The 23,590-nt window shown below is 42.8% G+C and overlaps 1 protein-coding gene and 1 pseudogene across 1 annotated transcript in view; one reads left to right on the top strand and one right to left on the bottom strand.

The window, feature by feature from the left end:
* The first annotated feature begins 10,670 nt into the window (after positions 1-10,670).
* Positions 10,671-13,223, top strand: LOC126014253 (proteasomal ubiquitin receptor ADRM1-like; annotated as a pseudogene).
* Positions 13,224-19,286: 6,063 nt separating this feature from the next.
* Positions 19,287-23,590, bottom strand: part of EXO1 (exonuclease 1) — a 38,346-nt gene continuing 34,042 nt past the window's right edge. Inside the window, 5 exon segments of the mRNA XM_049777564.1 lie at positions 19,287-19,428; positions 21,855-22,018; positions 22,021-22,076; positions 23,257-23,342; positions 23,461-23,588. Coding sequence (XP_049633521.1) covers positions 19,287-19,428; positions 21,855-22,018; positions 22,021-22,076; positions 23,257-23,342; positions 23,461-23,588 — 576 coding nt within the window.

A 23,590-nucleotide genomic window follows, 5' to 3' on the forward strand; every position in this document is an offset into this window, starting at 1 on the left:
TCTCTGTGTTCCCGGTATGGCTTTATTTATACCTGTTTAAGCTTCACCTAGATGGTTCTTTCAAAATGCATACTCCTCCTCCTCCTTAAAACCATCCAACAGTATCTCTGTATATGCCTCTATCTCTTTCAAACAAATGATTCCTTTTTATCCCGTGTTTGGGCCACACCCTGCAGAGCTCAGGGGATATTCCTGGCAGGCTCAGGGGACCATATAGGATACTGAGACTAGAACCTGGATCTGTCCAGGTTTGGCTGTGTGCAAGTTAAATGCACTACTGCTCTGGTTCAGACAAATGATTCTTTACATAAGGAAACTCTTAGAATCTAACTTTCCTCCCTTAAAATTATCCCTTTTGGGTCTGGATCAGTGGCACTAGAGGTAAGGCGTCTGCCTGCCTAGCAAGCACTAGCCTAGAATGGACCGCAATTTGATCACCTGACATCCTGTATGGTCCCCCCAAGACTGCAGCGATTGCTCAGTGCATAGCCAGGAGTAACCCCTGTGTCAACAGGTGTGGCCCAAACACAAACAAAACAAAACAAAAAATTGTCCCTTTTAAGGTATATATATTTTTTCCTTTTAAGGTATATCTTAAGAGCACTTTTTTTTTTTAACTTTTAGTTTGGAGGCCACACCCAGTGGCTCTCCAGAGTAAGGAGTTACTCTGGCTCTGTTTTCAGAAATCACTTCTGGCAGGGTTGGGGGACCATGCTGGGATCCAATTTAATCCTGAATTAGCAGCCTGCAAGGCAAATACCCTACCACTGTGTTATCACTCTGATACCTTAGAGTAATCTTTTTAAAGTATCTTCTTCCTTCAACTGTGTAATGGGTCTTATCTTGCTTGAAGCTTTTTTGTTTTGTTCTGTATTTTTGTTTTTGCTCTTTTTGGGGGTGGGGTCCCATCCAGCTGCACTCAGGGGTTACTCCTGACTCTGCTCAGAAATGACTCCTGGCAGGCTTGGGGACCATATGGAATACCCGAAATCAAACCACCATCTTTCTGCATGCAAGGCAAATGCCCTACCACCATGCTATCTCTCTGGCCCTGAAGCTTTTTTTTTTTTTTTTTTTTTTTTTTTTAGGGTTTTGGGGCCACACCTGGCAGTGCTTGGAATTACTCCTGGTTCTTCATTTAGACATTACTTCTGGAAGGCTCTGGGGACCATATGAAATGCCTGGAATACATCCCCAAGCTAGCTGCATGCCAGGCTACCCATTGTGGTATTGCTTTAAATCCAAAGTCATAGTTTCTTATCCTGACACTCAGGACCTCTGCTTATCTTTTGGGATTCTTTTTTTTTGTTTGTTTTTTGGGCCACACCCAGTAACGCTCAGGAGTTACTCCTGGCTATGCGCTCAGAAGTTGCTCCTGGCTTGGGGGACCATATGGGACACCGGGGGATCGAACCGAGGTCCGTCCAAGGCTAGTGCAGGCAAGGCAGGCACCTTACCTTTAGCGCCACCGCCCGGCCCCATCTTTTGGGATTCTTTAACAATTTTCTGTCCTTTCTCATGGGAAGGATCTTGTAGAATTCTTCAAACTAACTGTATTTGTTTTTGTAATATCCCAAAGTGTTTCCTCTGACTGGAATACTCTTCTTTCCCTTTGTTTACCTACATAATTTCTACCCATCCTTGTGGTGTTGAATATTATATATGTGAAATCCTATAACTAACAATCTTATAAAATAAATTTTCTAAGAAAAAAAAAACAAACATCAAGGGGCTGGAGAGATAGCATGGAGAGGTGGGGTGTTTGCCTTGTGTACAAAAGGTTGGTGGTTCGAGTCCCGGCATCCCATATGGTCCCCCGAGCCTGCCAGGAGCGATTTCCAAGCGTAGAGCCAGGAGTAACCCCTGAGCACTGCTGGGTGTGACCCAAAAACCAAAAAAAGAAAAGAAAAGAAAAGAAAAAGAAACAAACATTTACCTATCCTTTAGGGCTTGATTATGTATAATTTCCATCACTGTCTGTAAGGATTTCAGTTAGTTAGTTAGTTAGTTGTTATTGATTTTGGGGTCACGCTTGGCAGTGCTCAGGGTTAACTCCTGTCTCTGCATTCAGAAATCACTCTGGGAGCTGGGGGGGGCCGGAGAGATAGCATGGAGGTAGAGCATTTGCTTTGCATACGGAAGGACTGTGGTTCAAATCCCGACATCCCATATAATCCCATGGCGAGCCTGCCAAGAGCAATTTCTTTCTTTCTTTTTTTTTTTTTTTAGTTTTTGGGTCACACCCGGCAGTGCTCAGGGTTATTCCTGGCTCCAGGCTCAGAAATTGCTCCTGGCAGGCACAGGGGACCATATGGGGCACCGGGATTCAAACCGATGACCTCCTGCATGAAAGTCAAACGCCTCACCTCCATGCTATCTCTCCAGCCCCCCTCCAAGAGCAATTTCTGAGTGTAGAGCCAGAAGTAACCCCTGAGGGCTGCCAGGTATGACCCCCAAAACAAAAAAAGAATGAAAGACAGAGGGAGGGAGGGAGGGAGGAAGGGAGGGAGGGAGGAAAGAAGAAAGGGAGGGAGGGAGGGAGGGAGGAAAGAAGAAAGGGAGGGAGGGAGGGAGGGAGGAAGGGAGGGAGGGAGGGAGGGAGGGAGGGAGGGAGGAAGGAAGGAAGGAAGGAAGGAAGGAAGGAAGGAAGGAAGGAAGGAAGGAAGGAAGGAAGGAAGGAAGGAAGGAAGGAAGGAAGGAAGGAAGGAAGGAAGGAAGGAAAAGAAAGGAAGAAAGAAAAATAAATCATTCCTGGGGTCCAGAGCAGTGGTGCAGCAATAGGGCATTGGCCTTGCAAGCATCTGACCTTGGAAAGACAACAGTTCAATCCGCCAGCGTCCCATATGGTCCCCCAAGCCAGGAACGATTTCTGAGCACATAGCCAGAAATAACCCTTGAGTGTCACCGGGTGTGGCCCCAAAACAAAAACAAACACAGAAATCCCTCCTGGGGGCCAGAGAGATCGCAGAGGTAGGGTGTTTGCCTTACATGCAGCTAACATTGGACAGACCCAGTTTTGATCTTTGGCATAGCATATGGTCCCCCAGCCTGCCAGGAGCAATTTCTCAGCATAGAGCCAGGAGTAACCCCTGAGCACCACCTAGTGTGGCCCCAAACAAATGAACAAACAAACAACAAAACACCAATAAAAAAAAAGAAAAGAAAGAAATAATTCCTGGCAGGCTCTGGGACCATATGGGATGCAAGTGATCAAACCCAGGAAAGCCATGTGCAAGGGAAACATCCTACCTGCTGTGCTATGCTCTGGCTACTTGTAATTTTAATTAGACAGCCTACATAGTATCACAAAGGGCTACTCTATTTGAGATATGAGTGATGGCTGGTATAGTTATGGTATATAAATTTAGCTTTATCTTACCTTGACATTCTTATATAGGGATTATAGACAAACAGATTTAGAAACTGCTTTCAAATCATGGTCATTTTGAATCTGGGTGTAAAGTATCAAAATAACTTATCACTATAATTCAGCTCTAATTTTAGTTACTCTAACACAACCCTCAAAATAGAAAACTAAGAAGCCACACTTTGCTTTGAGTTTGAACCAGCCCATAAGACACAAACTGGGTAAGAGAGCATAGAAATGAATGAATAGAGATTGGTTCAGATTTCAGTCTGTCTAACATAATGCCTCTACCTTAGAATAACCCAGGGTCTCTATGACAGCATTCTTTTAGGATGTTGCTTTAAATTGAAAAAGAAATCTTTTTATTTTGTTTGTTTGTTTGTTTTTGGGTCACACCTGGTGATGCTCAGGGGCTATGTGCTCAGAGATTGCTCCTAGCTTGAGGGACCAAATGGGATACTGGGTGATTGAACCGAGGCAAGGTAGATAGATGCCTTATTGCTTGCGCCACTGCTAAGGCACCTCCTTTTAATTTCTGATAATTTCTCTCTATTTTTTTCTCTTCATTTCATAATCTTTTTTTTTTTTTGATTTTTGGGCCACACCCGGTAATGCTCAGGGGTTACTCCTGGCTATGTGCTCAGAAGTTGCTCCTGGCTTGGGGGACCATATGGGACACTGGGGGATCGAACCTCGGTCCATCCAAGGCTAGCGCAGGCAAGGCAGGCACCTTACCTTTAGCGCCACCACCCGGCCCCTCATTTCATAATCTTATATTGGAGGATTATGGTGAGGACCAGGTGGATTCAAGGTATTTAAGGCATGAGTTTGTTGCAGTTAGATAGGGAGGGGTAGTGTACTTTTGGAAAATAATAAAACTTAAGACATTATCTAGACCTGAAGAAGTCAAAAGGCACGAAGACCACGTACCTTTGAAATACAAAGCATGAACTTGAAAAAACTGAGTCACTAAACAAGACAGAAATCCAAGGCCCCGCCCAGAGACTGGTAGAAAAATCTGTGAGATTATGAGACCATCAAAAGAGCAAGGAATGAGATTATAAAAGGAAAATAAAAAAACTGGCTTTCCTTTGACAACATTCAAATTAACTTTGTTTTAGTTTTTGGGCCACATATTGTGATATTCAGAGGTTACTCCAGGCTCTGCATACGAGAATTAGTCTTGGCAGTCCTTAGTGATTTGAATTATTTTCCTATTTGTATCACCTCTCTCTTTATCTAGCTCTATCTCTGTATCTCTGACTCTATCTATTCTTCTATCTGTCTCTATCTATCTATCCATTTATCTTCTATCTCTGTCATCTAGATTCATGATCACCTGGTTGCCTCCAGTGTACAAAGATCTGATTATATCCCTATGCTGTCTTCATCTTTAGTGCATACATTTCTGATCAGGAATCTGTTTAGGTGAGGTGAAATCTGTCACTTATATGAGATACTCTGTACCTTGTTGCTATTTGGGTATAAGAACTGAGGAGGAGGGAGGGAGGGAAAGAAGGAGGGGAAAATAGATATTAAAATAATGGTGTATCTAGTTAGATTACCTTATTTACTTATTTTGATTTGGGGGCCACACCTGATAGTGCTCAGGACTTACTCCTGGCTGTCTATACTCAGAGATTACTCAAGGCAAATTTAGGGGGACCATCTGGAGTGCTGGGGATTAAACCAGGGTTGGCCACTGCAGTGTGACTACTCTATCCTAGACTCTCCATCACCAGGTTAGGGCTTCTTTAACTCGATTATTTGACACTTCACTTTTCTGTTCCCACTGTAAGGGGTCCAAGGAGCTTTACTAATCATAAATTCCCAAGTTGGGTGATGGACTCATCCTAGTATAACCCTGATCTGTATCATAATAAGGTGATTTTATATTAAGAGAGAGAGAGAAAGAGAGAGAGAGAGAGAGAGAGAGAGAGAGAGAGAGAGAGAGAGAGAGAGAGAGAGAGAGAGAGAGAACAGGAAAGCTCAGTTTAAGTAAAGGTGGGTTGCAGATCATGGGCTCCTGAGTGATCAGTAAGTTCCTTAGTGGGCAGCTTCTCTGAAGCATATTCCTCCTGTTCTGCCAACCTAAGCCTAAGGTTCCTGTTTTTTGGTCACATCCGGCAGTGCTCAGGGATTACTCCTGGTTCTACGCTCAGAAATCACTCCTGGGGCCTGGAGAGATAGCACAGTGGCATTTGCCTTGCAAGCAGCCGATCCAAGACTAAAGGTGGTTGGTTCGAATCCCTGTGTCCCATATGGTCCCCCGTGCCTGCCAGGAGCTATTTCTGAGCAGACAGCCAGGAGTAACCCCTGAGCACCGCTGGGTGTGGCCCAAACACAAAAACAAAACAAAAAAGAGAAATCGCTCCTGGTAGGCTCGGGGGACGATATGGAATGCCAGGATTTCAGACACCATCTTTCTGCATGTAAGGCAAATGCCCTACCTCCCTGCTATCTCTCAGCCCCTTTAGGTCCTTTATTTTAAGTTGGGCTATATCCATAATGCTCAGGCGCTATACCTGGTTCCATTCTCAAGGTTCATTCTTGGTAGTGTCAAGGAAACCTATGAAGTATGGAGTCAGCCATCTGCAAAACAAGTGCTTTAATCCTTAACAATAATCTCCTGAGACCTCTCTTTTTTCAGGCTGAAAAAGCTATCAGAATTTAGGGGAAAAGAAGACAAATTCAGTATGTGCTTTTCTAAAAGTCTTGTGACTCCAACAAAATGCTTCTGCTTTTTGTCATCCACTCCATTTTTATTTATTTATTTATTTATTTATTTATTTATTTATTTATTTTTGGTTTTTCGGCCACACCGTTTGATGCTCAGGGGTTACTCCTGGCTAAGCGCTCAGAAATGGCCCCTGGCTTGGGAGGTCCATATGGGATGCTGGGAGATCAAACCGTGGTCCTTCCTTGGCTAGTGCTTGTAAGGCAGACACCTTACCTCTAGTGCCACCTCACCGGCCCCTATTTATTTATTTTTTATTTTTTGTCACACCCAGCAGCACTCAGGGGTTACTCCTGGCTCTACGCTCAGAAATCGCCCCTAGCAGGCACGGGGGACCTTATGGGATGCTGGGATTCGAACCACCATCCTTCTGCATAAAAGGCAAACGCCCTACCTCCATGCTATCTCAATCCTGACCCTGCCTGGTTTAAAAATATCTAGAACTTTTTAACATGTGATGCTTCAATTTACCTTTTTTTTTTTTTTTTGCACAATGTGGCTTTGAAAGTGGCTTAATTATAAATTTACATTTCTATTTATGTAGCTGGGAATAACATGTTAGAAAAGGCTGAAATAGGAGGTTCAAATATTTTTTCCAATATTTGATTATCTTTATTCATAAATTCATAAATTTACCAGCTGCTACCATTCCATTGTAGTGCTCATAAAATGGTGGAAACCATTTATTTATTTATTTATTTTTGGTTTTTGGGCCACACCCAGTGACGCTCAGGGGTTAATCCTGGCTATGCGCTCAGAAGTCGCTCCTGGTTTGGGGGACCATATGGGATGCCGGGGAATCGAACCACGGTTCATCCTAGGATAGCGCTGGCAAGGCGGACACCTTACCTTTAGTGCCACAGCGCCGGCCCCGGAAACCATTTCTTGATAAGAAGTTTGTATGAGTACAGTGGTTTGGTTTTGTTTTGCTTTATTCTACGTCTCATCGTGGCTTCTTTCTGGCTTTGAACTTAGGCCTCACTCCTGGCAGTGCTCAGAGGACTATATGTGGTGTCAGACAAATATCAAAGCAGGATCAGAACCAACCAAGGCAACTGCCTTAATCCCTGGACTATATCTCTCAGGCCCCAGGGATGGTATTTTAACACTATCTGATACAAGAGTAAAATTAATTCAACTTCAGTTAAACTTTTTCAGTCTAACGCTCTGTGAAAGTATGAATGATTACTGCTAATTTTATTGTTCAAAAATTCTCTTATTTTCCTATGTATGTCCCCCCCCCCAATTCATAATTTTAATCACTCTGATTATTTGAGTTCTCAATCCAAGTCTTTTCTCCCATTGGTCCACTCTAGGGCTGCCTTTGGGTAAGTTCTTCAGGCATTCAGATGCCTAGGTAGCCTCCAGAGTTGGGAAAGCTGTCCCAGTGGTCTTGGTTTTCTTTTGGGTCATACCTAAGTAGTTCAGAGGGACTCCCAGTGCAGTGTTGCAGCTTGTCACTTTTAGTGGTGCTCAGGTCTAAACTCAGCCTTTATCTCCTACAGGGAAAACACAGGTTCCAGCCCTTTCATCTTCCATGCTCCTCAGTAATTCTTTTCTTTGGATAACTAAATCAGGATTCTTTTGGTTATCATCCATATCCAATATTTCATTTACTTTTCCTAGCCATTTTCAAACCACTCTTTCTACATCTGTATCAAATCCCCCTTTCCACATGTGGGCTTTTCCGAGTATGCTAATTCACTTATTAAATTAAAATGGCTCTGGTCTTTATGAGTATTTATGAGTCAATATTCTATTAGATGCTTATGAGTAGCCCATATTTTTAGCTTTTCTAAAATCATAGACTAATGCCACCCACTGGGGTGGTGTGTTGGTTTACCACTTAAAACTTGGGGACCAGAGTAATAAATAGCACAGCATTAGGGCATCTGCTTTACATACAGCTGATCCAGGACAGATCCAGATTCGAATCCTGTCACCCCAAATGGTCTCCAGAATCTTTCAGGAGCAATTTCTGAGCACAGAGCCAGGAGTAATCTCTGAGTGTAGCTTGTGTGACCCCAAAACCAAAAAAAAACAAAAAAAAAACGAAAACAAAAAATAAAACCTCAAAAAACAAAAAACAAAAAAGACCAACATAAAAACTTGTTTCACCCAAAACAAAGATCATCCCTGGTTACTTTGTATCTGTTTGTTTACCACTTGGTTTCACCCAAAACAAAGATCACCCCTGGTTTCTTTATGTTTGTTTACAACTTGGTTCCACCCAAAACAAAGATCACCCCTGGTTTCTTTGTGTTTGTTTACCTCTTGGTTTCACCCAAAACAAAGATCATCCCCGGTTTCTTTGTATGCATTTGTTTAGAACATGTTTTCACCCAGGGGCCAAGAGATAGCACAGCAGTAGGGTGTTTACCTTGCATGAGACCAACCAGGGAGGGACCTAGATTGACTCCTGGTATCCCATATGGTCCCCCAGCCTGCCAAGGGCTATTTCTGAGTGCAGAGCCAGGAGTGTCCCCTCTAAAAAAAAAGAAAAGAAAAAAAAAAAAAAAGGGCCCAGAGAGATAGCACAGCGGCGTTTGCCTTGCAAGCAGCCGATCCAGGACCAAAGGTGGTTGGTTCAAATCCCGGTGTCCCATATGGTCCCCCGTGCCTGCCAGGAGCTATTTCTGAGCAGACAGCCAGGAGTAACCCCTGAGCATGCCCGGTGTGGCCCAAAAACCAAAAATCTAAAAAAAAAAAAAAAAAAAAAGAGTGTCCCCTGAGTCCAGCTAGGTGTGGCCCAAAAACCAATCAATCAATTGATTAATCAATCAATCAATCAATCAATCAAATTTTCACCCCAAATAGAGATTTTTCCCTGCTTCCTTGTTAGACATGTCAAAAGTCTACCTAGGCAGAACTAGTTCCTTGAGTCTTTTGTTCACTCCCCTTCCCAGGTGTCATCTCAGTACTTAACAAATGCAGTGGTTTCTACCAGGAAGTGGTTTCCCCATTAGGCCTATTTATGTATCGGGAGATCGGGGTAGAAGAAGAGGCTTGAAATAGGGGATTCAAACATTTTTACCTCCTCAGCTTGGTTTGGACAACCCCTTCTCCAGACTCGTATCTCCAGGGTGGAATTACGGCGTGAGAAGACTTTACAGTGGTTTACTAGCAAACTCATGGAGAAAATTTGTGTTTAGGGGCTGGAGAAATAGCACAGAGGTAAGATGTTTGCCTTGCACAAATCCTATTCAGGATGGACAATGGTTTGAATCCTGGCATCCTGTATGGCCCCCGTGCCTATCAGGAGTGGTTTCTGAGCACAGTGCCAGAGTAACCCCTGAACGCCTGGTGTGACCCAAAATCTGAAAAAAAGAAAAAAAGAAAATTTGTGTTTGTATCAGTGATTGCAATTCTTGGAATGCTTATAGTGAAAACTCTGGGTACTCTTAGATGACCCACCACTCTGATTTGTGAGAATAGTTAGTTGCCTATTTTCTCATCCTGCCATCTATCTCGTTTGCTTTTTTTGTTGTTTTTCTGTTTTGTTTTGTTTTGGGGCCACACCCAGCAATGTTCAGGGGTTACTCCTGGTTATGCATTCAGAAATCACTCCTGGCTTGGGGGACCATATGGGACACCCAGGAATAGAATCATGATCTGTTCTAGGCTAGCATGGGCAAGGCAGATGCCTTACCACTTGAGCCACCGCTCGACCCCTACCTCATCCTTCATATTTCTCAGTCCAAACGGATTGCTAAAAATTTTTACTCTGCACATAATTCTAATACTCAAAGTGCAAAGGTCTGTTCACATAACTTAAATAGATCATTGGTGGTTCAGAGAGATAGCTCAATCAGCCAAGATTTCAGGTCATCAGCAATGAGCAGTCTCTCCCAAACACTGCTAGGAGGAGCCCCAAAAATAAACCAAACCAAATTGTGCACTGTTTAAATTAAACAAAAATAATACATACATAAAATGTTTTCCTCTGTCACCTTGAATAATATGCTTTTACAAAATTCTGGGGACCAGAGCATTTGTACAGTGAGTAGAGTGCTTTCCTTGCATGCAGCCAACCTAGATATGAACCATATCTGAACCATATGAACCATATGGTCCATAAGCCCTCCAGGAATGATTCCCTGAATGCAGAGCCAAAAACAAATTCATTAAAGTCATTACATTTTCAAAGGTCACTGCCAAATGTAGTTAGTTTAAGCTTCACCACTGTTGTTAGGACCAGGTAGGAGGTGATTGAGTCATATAAGGGATGGTTCCCTCCTCTTCCCTCTACTTTCAAACCAGGTTGATTATCTGGCAGCCTCATTTGGTTATTATAGACAAAATGAACTTAGTTCCAAAATAAGCTGTAGGTTTTTCTCTTTAAAATAGTCTTTTAGAAGCTGGAGCTATGGCACAATAGTAGGTGTTTGCCTTGCACGTGGCTGACCTAGGATGGACTGTGGTTCTACCCCCAGTGTCCCATATGATCCCCCCAAGCCAGGAGAGAATTTTGAACTCATAACTAGGAGTAACTCCTAAGCGTCACTGGGTGAGGCCCCCCACACCTCTCAAAAAGTTTTTTAAATCTATACTAAGCCAAGAAGAATCATGGGCATGCTGACCATGCAGGAAAAAGCTGATAATTTCCAGAGGAGAGGGCAACCAAACCCTTGCCCTGCCAAAGCCAGGCCTGCTGTATTCATCACTCAACATCACCACTTGGCCAAATTTGATTTTCCTAGCACTGTTCAAATCACTCATCATTCCTCTATCTTCAGAGACACAAATCTGACCAAATTTTAGTTGTGCCCAATGGAATATTATGTAGCCGTCAGGAGAGATGAAGTCATAAAATTTTCCTATACATGGATGTACATGGAATCTATTATGCTGAGTGAAATTAAGTCAGAGAGAGAGAGAGAAAGATGCAGAATGGTCTCACACATCTATGGGTTTTAAGAAAAATAAAAGACATTCTTGCAATAATTTTCAGAGGCAAAAGAGAGGAGGGCTGGAAGTTCCAGCTCACGACATGTAGCTCACCACAAAGAGTGATGAGTGAGTTAGAGAAATAACCACATTGAGAACTATTGTAACAATGTGAATGAATGAGGGAAGTAGAAAGCCTGTCTAGAGTACAGGCTGGATGGGGTGGGGAGGAGGGAGATTTGGGACAGTGGTGATGGGAATGTTGCACTGGTGAAGGGGGTGTTCTTTACATGACTGAAACCCAACCACAATCATGTTTGTAATCAAGGTGTTTAAATAAATATATTAATTAAAAATTTTCAGGTCTGCCAATATTTGTGCTGATATGACCAGGAATTTCTGGAGTGAGTGCGGGTTCATTAAAAAAGAATAAATTTTGGGCCCAGAGAGATAGCACAGTGGTGTTTGCCTTGCAAGCAGCCAATCCAGGACCAAAGGTGGTTGGTTCAAATCCCGGTGTCCCATATGGTCCCCCGTGCCTGCCAGGAGCTATTTCTGAGCAGACAGCCACGAGTAACCCCTGAGCACTGCCTGGTGTGGCCCAAAAACAAAAAACAAAAAACAAAACAAAAAAAAGAATAAATTTTGTAGCAAAAATAAAAGTATTTTGAACAAGTGATATCTATATCTATGTATATACATATGAAAAAGAGATGAGAGAGAGAGACACACAGAGAGACAGAATGAACCGCCACTGGAATAGTTGTTTTGTAAGCAGGATGCCAAGGCTTGATCCTGGCACCCTCCCTCAATCTCAACAAGGAGCTACCCCCCAAGCTCTAAGCCCCTGAAAGTTTGCTGCCTAATTTGGCCTCCCCCCCAAAAAAAATACATAGTTTTCCATTGAGCATTGATTCCAGAGTAGCCATTAACGGTGCTAGGTTTGACCCCACACTTAAGTTAAATAGTACCTGTAAGTCTTCCTGATGCCTCCGTTGATCATTCCACTATAATGAGGTGGGTCAGCTTAACGCTGACTTTGCCCTCACTCCCAGTACACTTCGAACGAGTTCCTCAGCAAATCCCTAGTTTAAATTTCACTTAGCTACACTTTTTCTGGAAGGACCGAACCTCGGACAGCGTGGAGGACAACCTGATCATTTGTTTGACTGTGAGTTCAAGTGTGTGCCCAGCAACCCAGCGGGAGGGTCTATGTGGTCAAGTTCAAGGCTGGATCCAAGCGCCTCTTCTTCTGGATGCAGGAACCCAAGACAGCCCAGGATGAGGAGCCCTGCCGGAAGGTCAGTGAGTATCTCAACAACCCTCCGATGCCAGGCGCATTGGGGACCAGAGGGAATGGAGGCCATGAGCTGACAGCGCTGGGTGGCGAGGGCGGCATACAGAACCTGCTGGGTCACAGCCACAGCCAGCTGGTGTAGCTCACAGTGCGTGCAAGCCTCAAAGGACTGGGTGGGCTTGTTACCCTCACATGGCTGGGGCTGGCCTGTTTACTGGGCAGTAGAGGGTCTCCCGCCAGCAGCTCCCGATCTAGCTCAGGGACCCCATCGCAGCTGCTCCATCTACCAAGGCCTCTTCCACCCACACCCCCACTGCCTCGCTTCTGCATTTGCCACTGCCACTAGCCTCATCCTTGCACCAAGCTTGCTCACTCTGGAAATGGAACCAGCATGGCCACCAGCCCTACCCAGCTGATCCAGCCGAGCAACCTGCAGAACCCGCTAGCCATGATGAATGTGCCAGCAGGGCCTGGGCCTGCCAGCAAGTGGAATTGGCCAGTGTGCTGACACTCTAGATTGTGCACCCATCATGGACAACATTGCCCTGCAGGAGCGCCTGCTGCCCTATCTTCCTCCCTGGGGACTTGTTGCCCCATTCGGCTGAGGTCCAGAATCCTATCACCACTCCCTCAATTCTAGCAGGCCCTGAGCATGATCAGTGCGGCCTTGGAGTCAGGGCAGCTGAGCCCCCTCATGTGCCGGTTTGGCCTGCCTGCTGAGGCCATGGAGGCAGCCATAAGGCTGATGTGGAAGTGTTTGCCAAGGCCAGGCAGAACAGTGCCAGCACTAGCCAAAGGTGGCCGAGGAGAAGGACGAGGAGGACATGAGCTTAGACCCAGGTGAAGCCCGGCCTGCTCACACCAGCTGCTCCTCTCCCTCCCCTGGGCTCACCAATAAACAGCTTTTCTTATCTGTCCCCACCCCCCAAAAATAGCTTTTATTTTTCCTGTCTATAAATTGAAGACATTTTTCTCTGTCTATAAAATCCACAATACAGGTATGTTGAAACTGACTAAAAAAGATGGAAGCACTCAACTCAGTATTAAAATTGGCAGGCTATGGGGGCCGGCGTGGTGGCGCTAGAGGTAAGGTGTCTGCCTTGCCAGTGCTAGCCTAGGATGGACCGCGGTTCGATTCCCCGGCCTCCCATATGGTCCCCCCAAGCCAGGAGCGACTTCTGAGCGCATAGCCAGGAAGAACCCCTGAGCATTACTGGGTGTGGCCCAAAAACCAAAAAAAAAAAAAAAAAAAAAATGGCAGGCTAAAATAATAAAATGAAAAAAAAAAAATTGGTAGACTGGGGGCTGGAGCAATAGCCCAGAAGTAAGGTGTTTTCCTTGCATGAGGCCAACACAAGACAGACCCCTCTTTGAATCTCGGCATCCCATATGGTCCCTGGAGACTGCTAGGAGCAGCTCTGAGCTCAGAGCCAGGAATAACTCTTGAGCATTGCTGATGTGAGCAAACCCCCCCCCATAAAAATAAAATTGGCAGACTTTTGCAGGAGAAAAAGCACAGCAGTGGCCAGAGAGATAGCATTGTGGTAGGGCATTTCCCTTGCACATGGCTGATACAGGACTGACCTGGGTTTTATCTCCGGCATCCTATATGGTCCCCATAACCTGCCAGGAGCAATTTCTGAGCACAGAGTCAGGAATATTCCCTGAGCACCGCCTGGTGTGGCCTAAAACCCATAAATATATATATATAAATAAATAAATACATACATAAATACATAAATAAATAAATAAAATACAATTGGCAGGCTTCTTTGGGTTTATTGGGAATGAAAAAAAAATTTTTTACATCCTTTTTCCCAAAGCATATACATAAAATGTCGTTAGACATTTCTTTTTTTGTTTTTGTTTTTGTTTTTGGGTTTTTGGGCCACACCCGTTTGACGCTCAGGGGTTACTCCTGATTATGTGCTCAGAAATCGCCCCTGGCTCGGGGGGACCATATGGGACACCGGGGGATCGAACCACTACCCGTCCTATGCTAGCGCTTGCAAGGCAGACACCTTACCTCTAGCGCCACCTTCCCGGCCCCGGTTAGACATTTCTATATATTTCCAGATGCTTCTAAACAAGCTTCAGAGGACCAGCCTACAAGGAATTTATTGACCAATCTGCAACATTCCCATTCTAAAAGTTCTGGGCCAGAACTGTAGCACAGGGAAAGGGCATTTGCCTTGTCTGTGGCCTGCGGTCAACCCAGGTTTGTATCTCTACATCCCATATGGTTCCTGAGCCTGAGCAAGAAATCTACTCGGGGCAGAGAGAATACAGTGGGCAGTGGGCAGGGTGTTTGGCTTGTTTCCCCTACCTGAAAAAATAAAGAGACTTCCTTATTCTTTTCATGTTCTTTTTTTTTTTTTTTTCTTACAAGAACCTGTTTCTTATGACCATGCAGGTGGGGCTAGAATCTGTTACCACTCACCAGATTGTTAGAATGACAGTACAGCAGGTAGGGCACCTGCCTTGCATATGACCATCCCTGGCATCTCAACTATTCCCTGAGCACTGCCAGATGACCTTAAAAGAAATCAAAACCACGCACACATACACACACACACTCTCTAATTTTTTTCCCCTCCCTTACAGCCAGGGGTGCTCAGGACTTACTGCATACATCTACCATGCAGCTGAAAGCTGGCAGTTAAGGAGGAGAGGCAAGCCAAATCATTGCCCTGGCCCTGCCTTAGCCACTCCAACTACACTCACCACTCACCACCGGCCAACCACAATAGCCACTTTGCCAATGGTCAAGCTTCACCATTCGAGTCTATGGCATAGACACAGCAATCTGACCAAAACTCCTGGTATGCCGGTCTTGGGCTGACATTACCAGAACTTTTTTTTTTTAATTTTTTTTTATTGTAAGAATTTATTCAAGAGACAAAATTGATTAACATAATGAGGTAAGCTAACATAACATAATATAGTGACATAACATAACATATAATATAATTGATATAATAATAATACATGTAAGTCAAAGAAAGTTTCTGATTAAAAACATATTTTTTTCCATAATGGCTTACATATCTTTCACAGTACTGGACAGTACACATCCAGGGACCAACAACAACAACAACAGCAACAAAAAGCTCTAGCCTAGCTTTTGAAATACGATCTGTTCAACAAACAAGAGCTCCAATTCCAGAAGGTTGACTGAGACAACCGCAACTGAACAGGTCTTCCGGAAACATAACGAAAGACTTTATACCAGGCTCCAGTCTAGGAGCAACATAACAACCAAGAATACCTACTACAGAAGTTGGATTAAAACGACACAGAAGAAACATAACTGCTAGAACCATAAAGAAAGACTTCATAAACTCCATTCCCTGAGCTGCACAGCCACAAAGATCTCTAGAAACAAGAGGTCTGATTTTACCATCCAAGACAAAGCAGAAGTCTTCCGCACACCACGAAAGCAGCAAGGGGAGAGTAAATGATCATGCAAGGAGTCCAGAGTTAATCCCATGACAGTATACTTCAGGGGTGGAGAAACCCTGTGTCTCCTAGGTCAAGGGAATTCCCTCTACAATAACCCCAATAGTTACTGTGCCTATGCAGGGGGATAAAGAAAAGGAGAAAAAAAAAAAACAAAAAAAGCACAAAACAATCATTTTTCCACATGTTTATTTATCGATTGATCAATTTTTTGACATCTTTATTTTGGTGTGATTACGGTTGATGTCTCCAATATTATTTTATTTTATTTTGTCTTGTCTTTCTCTTTCTTTTTGCATTCGAGCATGAGTTGATTTCAGAACCGAGACTATTGTGTGGTGCCTATCTTTATTGCTGTAGGGCTCACAGGTTATTTGATATTTTTTTCTGTATTGCTGTGGTATTTCAATTACCTTTATCACATCCTCTCTCAAACTGAGGTTGGAAGCCTCTAGAGAGATTCAGCCCATTTTCAGTGTAATTGACTTTTGACTTTTCTTTTTTTTCCCCTCTTATTTTGTACCCCATACTATTGCTTTTCTTGCCTTCAAACAAAACCACATACCTCGATTTTTCTAACTCTGCCCCTTAAATAGAAGGGGAAACGAGGGTTCCAGGACCAAACAGATATGAGATCACTAGTAGTAAGCCAGACAAAGAGGGGTCCACCTACTCTAGCAGCCCGGGGGGTGATGGTGGGGTATATGGGTTGTAGAAAGGGAGCTGGAATGGGGGGGGGGGAGGACATAGTTGGTGATGGGTATTCCCCTGATTCAATGTTAATATGTACCTAAAACACTACTGTGAAAGATATGTAAGCCATTATGGAAAAAAAAATTACCAGAACTTTTTAGAGTGCCCTCTCATACTTCTAGAAGGCCTGGCAGCATAATATACACCTCACAAGAGCCACAGTATCAGCCAGTGCTTGGAATCCCTGGCCTATTGTGCAGCCACAAAATTCTCAATCTTTTTTTTTTTTTTTGGTTTTTGGGCCACACCCGTTTGACGCTCAGGGGTTACTCCTGGCTATGTGCTCAGAAATCGCCCCTGGCTTGGGGGGACCATATGGGACGCCGGGGGATCGAACCGCGGTCCTTCCTTGGCTAGCGCTTGCAAGGCAGACACCTTACCTCCAGCGCCACCTACCCGGCCCAATTCTCAATCTCTTAATATTGTCATCAAGAACATGTGGACTTTGATGTAAATATGTATTTGAAGCCACCTATGTTCAGAAAGAAAAGAACTAAAAGAAATACCCACTAGCAACAAGGGTTTAGTAAACCTTTTGACGAAGACTTAATGACCTCACTGCAAATGTATTAATTTTCATAAAGTATCTTTTTGCAGGGCAATATCCTTAGAGATAGACATATCTTTGCTTGATATTTAGGCCACATCCGATGGTGTTCAAGGCTTATTCCTAGCTGTTAAGTAATATTTCCTAGGGGTGCTCAGGGTGCCAGGGATTGAATTTTGGTTGATAATGAGCAAGACAAGTACCTAACTGCTACCTCTCCAGCCCAAGAGATGGAAACTTAAGAATCCAGGAGATGACTGCCTAAAAGCCCTTTCTTTGCAAGTTTGATCTTGGCAGCCTTGTGACTTCTTGCACCAGAAATGTGTATGAGCATTGCAGCTAGATGGTGCAACCCTAATAAATGAAATGTGCATGAGGACCAGATATGAACAGCATAAGCCCTGGTACGCATGTGTATGATTACTAAAGGTGTCTGACCCTGACAATCACTGGGACTGTCTGAGTACTTCAACCTAAAGTGCCACTTCACTTGGTGTTTCCCCCAAGTACCAAGATCAAGCCTGTACAGAGGAAAGTGTATGTGTGTGTGTGTGGGGGGGGGGGGGAGTGTTAAAAACACTGTTACATTCGCCCCTACAATGTTCTTTTAAAACTTCCATCTTCCGGGGCCGGGCGGTGGCGCTGGAGGTAAGGTGCCTGCCTTGCCTGCGCTAGCCTAGGACGGACCGCGGTTCGATCCCCCGGTGTCCCATATGGTCCCCCAAGAAGCCAGGAGCAACTTCTGAGCGCATAGCCAGGAGTAACCCCTGAGCGTCACAGGGTGTGGCCCAAAAACCAAAAAAAAAAAAAAAAACTTCCATCTTCCCCTTCCACCTGAACAACTTTATTTTTTATTTTATCATGAAAGACAAGATAGCAGGTGGAAAAATTAAAGCAAAATAACACAATTACCTCAATGTGTATTTGATTACAGACCTGTGGAGTTATCAATATCCCTTATACTTGATAAAATTATAGTAATCTTTAGCATAGTCACCATCTCAGGAGAGGGTGGGTCAAGTCCCCACTCTAATGAAGCTACTCTTGCTGCCTCCATTCCCAGAATCACTGTTTCCTGATTGCCAGCCTCATCACTGACACTCTACGATTCCCTGTGGGGACCCTGGATCTAGCCACCTTTCAAGTGTGCTGGTTGTTGAGCTGATAGCACCAGGGTTTTTTGTGGAGCCAGTGCAGGTAACCTCCCCTGTATCTTCGTTTTGTTTTGTTTTTGGGTCACACTCAGCAGCGCTCAGTGCTCAGATATTGCTCTGGGCAGGCACAGGGGACCATACCGGATGTCAGAATTCGAGCCACCGTCTGTCCTGGATTGGCTGTGTGCAAGGTACTCTACTGCTTCGTTATCTCTCCAGCCCTTCTCTGTATCTTCTTTCTTCCTACAAGCATGGCAGCTATAAATTTGCCCAGAAAAGTAGTCACCATGTAATAACTGGGCCTTCTTCCAGGAGGCCCAACAGCTCTACCCCTAAAATTTGCAGTATTGTAGCTTTGAATTTTTGGACTTCATTTGCTTGATACTGTCATCCCTAAACGAACAACCCAATTTAACAGGCTAGACATAACAAGAGTTTACTAAACCTTCTGCCATTGTATTAATGACTTTGCTGGTGATACAATAATTTTCACAAATGAGCTTGCTACTGTACTTTTTTTTTCCTCTTCCATTTTATTTTTTCTTTCCATTTACAAAAACCTTTAGAACAGATTTTTACAAATTCTAGAAAACTTTGCCAATAAATATCAAAGTATGTGAAGAGTGGGTAAGAGATAGTGTGGGGGATAATGTGGCTGACCCTGGCTCAATCCCAAGCAAGGCATGTGCTCTCATCCAGGAGTGAGTTCCATGCATGGCTAGGTGTGGCTCAAAATATCCCACCTTAAAACAATCAAATTGAACTAGAGCAATGACTCAAAGGGCAGTGCTATGCATCTGGGAGACCCAGGTTGATCTATCTCCACTGTATGGTTCACATCAAAGGCTGTGATTAAAAAAGAAAATAAAAAAAAATTAAAAAATCTTTCAAAGATACAATTATTTCACTAGCTTATCCTGAAAGTATACAAAGCTAAAGCTATAATTACAGATAATATACAAAATGTACTGTATCTTTTTTTAAAGTATAGATCTAAGGAGAAATCTTTCAGACTGGTAACTGCATCATTCCCACAGAAGGACTTTAGACAGACATTGTCTTGCTAAAAATAAATCTTCCAGAAGCTATTGTAATCTTGGTCTCTGAACATGTGCACACTCAGATTTGTTAAATATATTATCTTCTGTTTCTGGAGTTAGTTGGATGTTATCTTTGACTGGAGACAGAGGAGCTGGCTTCTGACAAGAAGAAATTTTCTCAGAATTTCTGCAAAATATAATATATAAAAGTGAATAAAAAAGATCACACTTAAACAACAAATCCAAAGCCAACGACAACAGAATCAATACCCAATCTACAACAAAGTAGACACAGAGGGGACCAGTTATACTAGCAGCTCAGGAGGGCAATGGAGGGGGATATGGGGTGCATGCTAGGATCAGGGGTGGAGAGAGGACAACATTTGTGGTGGGAATGCCCCTGATTCAATGTCACCATGTACCTAAAATATTACTGAAAAATTTGTAATACACTTTGGTCAAAATAAAAATTATTTATAAAAAAAAGTGAACTTAATCTTTTTAAGAGTAGTTTTTTTTCTTCAACAAAATAGATATATGAATAAGCTCTAACTGCATTATCTACCTCAAATTTTCAAATATTTAAGATTTCCCTTAAATATCAGGAATAAAAATTTTAGTCTGTCTTCCTGCTTTCAAAAATGTCATTTTTTTCAAAGGGGTCAGGGATAATGAATTAATACAAAACAAAGCACAATACAAACAAAAAGATATGGGTCAGCCGCTTGCAAGGCAAATGCCCTACCGCTGTGCTGTGCTATCTCTCCAGCCCCACTTAATGAATTTTGATGTAACTTTCAAAGACAGTTTACAATTAATTAAGAAGCTATGAAATTACACATTTCAAAGATAAAATACTAATAGGGACCAAATTTTCTTCGAACACCTCAACCAGGGGCCGGCGAAGGTGGCGCTAGAGGTAAGGTATCTGTCTTGCAAGCGCTAGCCAAGGAAGGACCAAGGTTCAATCCTCCGGCATCCCAGATGGTCCCCCAAGCCAGGGGCACTTTCTGAGCGCTTAGCCAGGAGTAACCCGAGCATCAAACGGGTGTAGCCGAACAAACAAACAAACAAAAACAAAAAACAAACACCTCAACCAAAACAATATGTCATTACAGAAGCAGTATAAGATTCCAGCTGGTAAGGGGACGGTTATAGCAGGTTATGGCACTTGTCTGGGCCAACTCAGGTTTGATTCCAGCACCATGGTTCACTGAGAACTGGTCAAAGTGATTCCTGAGTAGAGATCTAGGAGTAAGCCCTGGACATAGACTGGGAATGGCATAAACAAAACAAAATATCCAGCTGGTAAATTCTACCAGAAACTAAAGATCTATATTTGGTAAGATAAATACTATGTAATGTTTTTGAACTTTTTAAAATGATTTAATATTTTTGCAATTAAGAAAATATCCTGAGGGTCTGGGATCAGACCAAGTGATAAATGCTCTAGGACTCAGTGGTCCTCAAACTACGGCTTGTGGGCTACATATTGTATTTATTCCCGTTTTGTTTCTTCACTTCAAAATAAGATATATGCAGTGTGTATAGGAATTTGTTCATAATTTTTGTTTTTACTACAGTCCAGCCTCCAAGGTCTGAGGGACAGTGAACTGGCCCCCTGTTTAAAAAGTTTGAGGACCTAGAGTCTAGGTCAACAACTGGCTCTGTACTGAGGAAATCAAGAAGTGCCATATAATTGAACTAAACAAAGCATCTACTCTTTCTTTACACTATATTCTTACCTTAACATACTACAAAAGAACAACAACAAAAAAAACAACTATAATTTCCTGTAATTAAATATTAAGGAAAAGAAAAGTATAGTAGAAAAAGTAGATGTCAATTCCTTTAAAATGATCTGTCATAAACAAATTTTTTTGGCAAATTCATCAGGTAAATTCAAAAGTTTTCCCTATCTTTTGGTATGATAATTTTAAAACAAATTAATTTACATTTAGAGGTATGTAATATATAGCATTACTTTCCATCTTGGAATCTAAAACTTATAAGGAAAGAAAGACAACTGTTTAAGAGAAATTACTAGTAAATTAATTTGCATGACAATAAGCTTCAAAATCAAATTGGCAAGTCAAGTAGTTTTGCTATCTTTTTACTAAAAAGAATGTTTAGGGCCCGGACAGCACAGCGGCGTTTGCCTTGCAAGCAGCCGATCCAGGACCAAAGGTGGTTGGTTCGAATCCCAGTGTCCCATATGGTCCCCCGTGCCTGCCAGGAGCTATTTCTGAGCAGACAGCCAGGAGTAACCCCTGAGCACCGCCGGGTGTGCCCCCCCCCCAAAAAAAAAGGAATGTTTAAAAAATTGTGGCTGGAGTGATGGCACAGTGGTAAGGCATTTGTCTTGCACGTGACTGACCCAGGATGGGACCATGGTTCTATCCCCGGCATCCCATATGGTCCCCCCAAGCCAGGAGTAACCCCTGAGCATACTGAGTGTGCCCCCCAAAAAAAGAATGTATAAAAAATTAAAATAGACAGCAGATAGAAGATAAATTCTCTTGAAAGATGTAAATTCCTATAAAATAATTAGGACACAAGATTAAAACCAGAACAAATTAATTTATCCTAAAATAAATAGAAAAGAAAACCCACTTCTTAAATCCAAAATTTTTCCAAAGATCATTGATCTTTGTCTGCAATCCTGGCTTATTCTCAGCATTATGGTGATTTCTCTTCTGATTCTTGCTGAATTCTTTCTCAGCCCACTGAACTCTGGCAGGCAGTAGAGGTTTGATTTTGGTCGAAGAAAGACCTGTCCATAAGATAAAGATTTATAAAGTCCAGGAACCTGAAGAATAAATGCCCACTTTAGTACTATTTATTTAGTTCATTTTTTACACACTGGAACAGAAAAACAATACATATGTACTATGTATAAATGTATAGCACAAACATTATAATAAGTTTAGCAGGTATAGCAGGTAAGGAACCAGACACTAAATTCAAGAAGTAGAAAGCCATTCTCAAATACAGGCAGGGGGGTGAGGTAGAAGGGGATTTGGGGCACCAGTGAAGGGGGAGTGTTCTTTTTATTGTTTGTTGTTTTTGAGTCACAGACAGCAGCACTCCAGATTACTCCTGGCTCTAAGCTCAGAAATCGCTCCTGGCAGGCTCGGGGGACCATATGGGATGCCGGGATTTCGAACCACCATCCTTCTGCATGCAAGGGTAAATGCCTACCCTCCATGCTACTCTCTGGCCCCAAGGGGGAAGTGTTCTGTAATATCAACTGAAACCCAACTATAATCATATCTGTAACCAAGGTGCTTAAAGATATTTTTAAAAATTTAGGAAAAAAAACAAGAATTAGAAAAGATAATATACTTAAATGGGTTTCTACTATATCTAGGTTACTTCCATATTTCCACTGCTAACTTGATAAATATCAAGAGGGAAATGTGGAGTCATTAAATGTATTTTAGGACTAAGTGCGATAAAACGAAGATTTAAAATTAGTGAATCTGGCACATAGGATTAAAAACACAATAGAAAGATTTAAGATTCATGTTCTTGTTTAATGCAGAACTGTTGGTAAACATAAAGCAGCTAATTTGCAAATCTGAGGGAAAGTACAGGAAAGAAAATGATTATGTCATTAAATAATTTTAAAACAAGTGTTGCTGTAGCGATAGCACAGAGGGTAGGGGTATTTTGCCTTCTAAGTGGCCAACCTTGGTCTTCATCATCCCACATGGTCCCCTACCAGGACTAATTTCTGAGTGCAAGAGCCAGAGTAACCCGAGTGCCCCCCAGGTGTATGTGCGCAAGACACACACACACACACACACACACACACACACACACACACACACACGTTTCTAGGAACAGCTGTTTACGTATAAAAGATATAGGATTTAAAATAATACTGTGGTGGGGATACAGATCAATGCTAGAGCACTTGTTTTTACATGTGTGAAGTCCTGGATTCAATCCTCTGCATCATCAAAAACAAATAAAAACTTATCCATAAAAAATATGCTTAAATATAACTTACCTCTGAGATCATTATCCTTATTAGAAAGTGAGGAAGGTTTTGATGCATTCAAACTTTGTGGTACAACATTTGTTATGTTCTTGAGACTGTGAAGACCCAGTCACTTTAAGGATGGAATAAGATTCATCCCCTGACTCATTACTTTTCGACTGAGATGTATAGATTCTTTAACATTCTCAGGCAGAGACGGTGGGAGAAAATCACTCTTCCCTACGAAAGTGCTGCAATGTACTTGTGGCTGAGGAGGGGCTTGGAGTTCTTGAAAATTCTCCAAGATTTCCAGACCAACTGAAACAACTTCGTGGTGTCCCCAATGTAGGTGGTGAAATGGTCC

The sequence above is a fragment of the Suncus etruscus genome, chromosome 7 (genome assembly GCF_024139225.1).
Source record: "Suncus etruscus isolate mSunEtr1 chromosome 7, mSunEtr1.pri.cur, whole genome shotgun sequence".
Lineage (NCBI taxonomy): Eukaryota > Metazoa > Chordata > Mammalia > Eulipotyphla > Soricidae > Suncus > Suncus etruscus.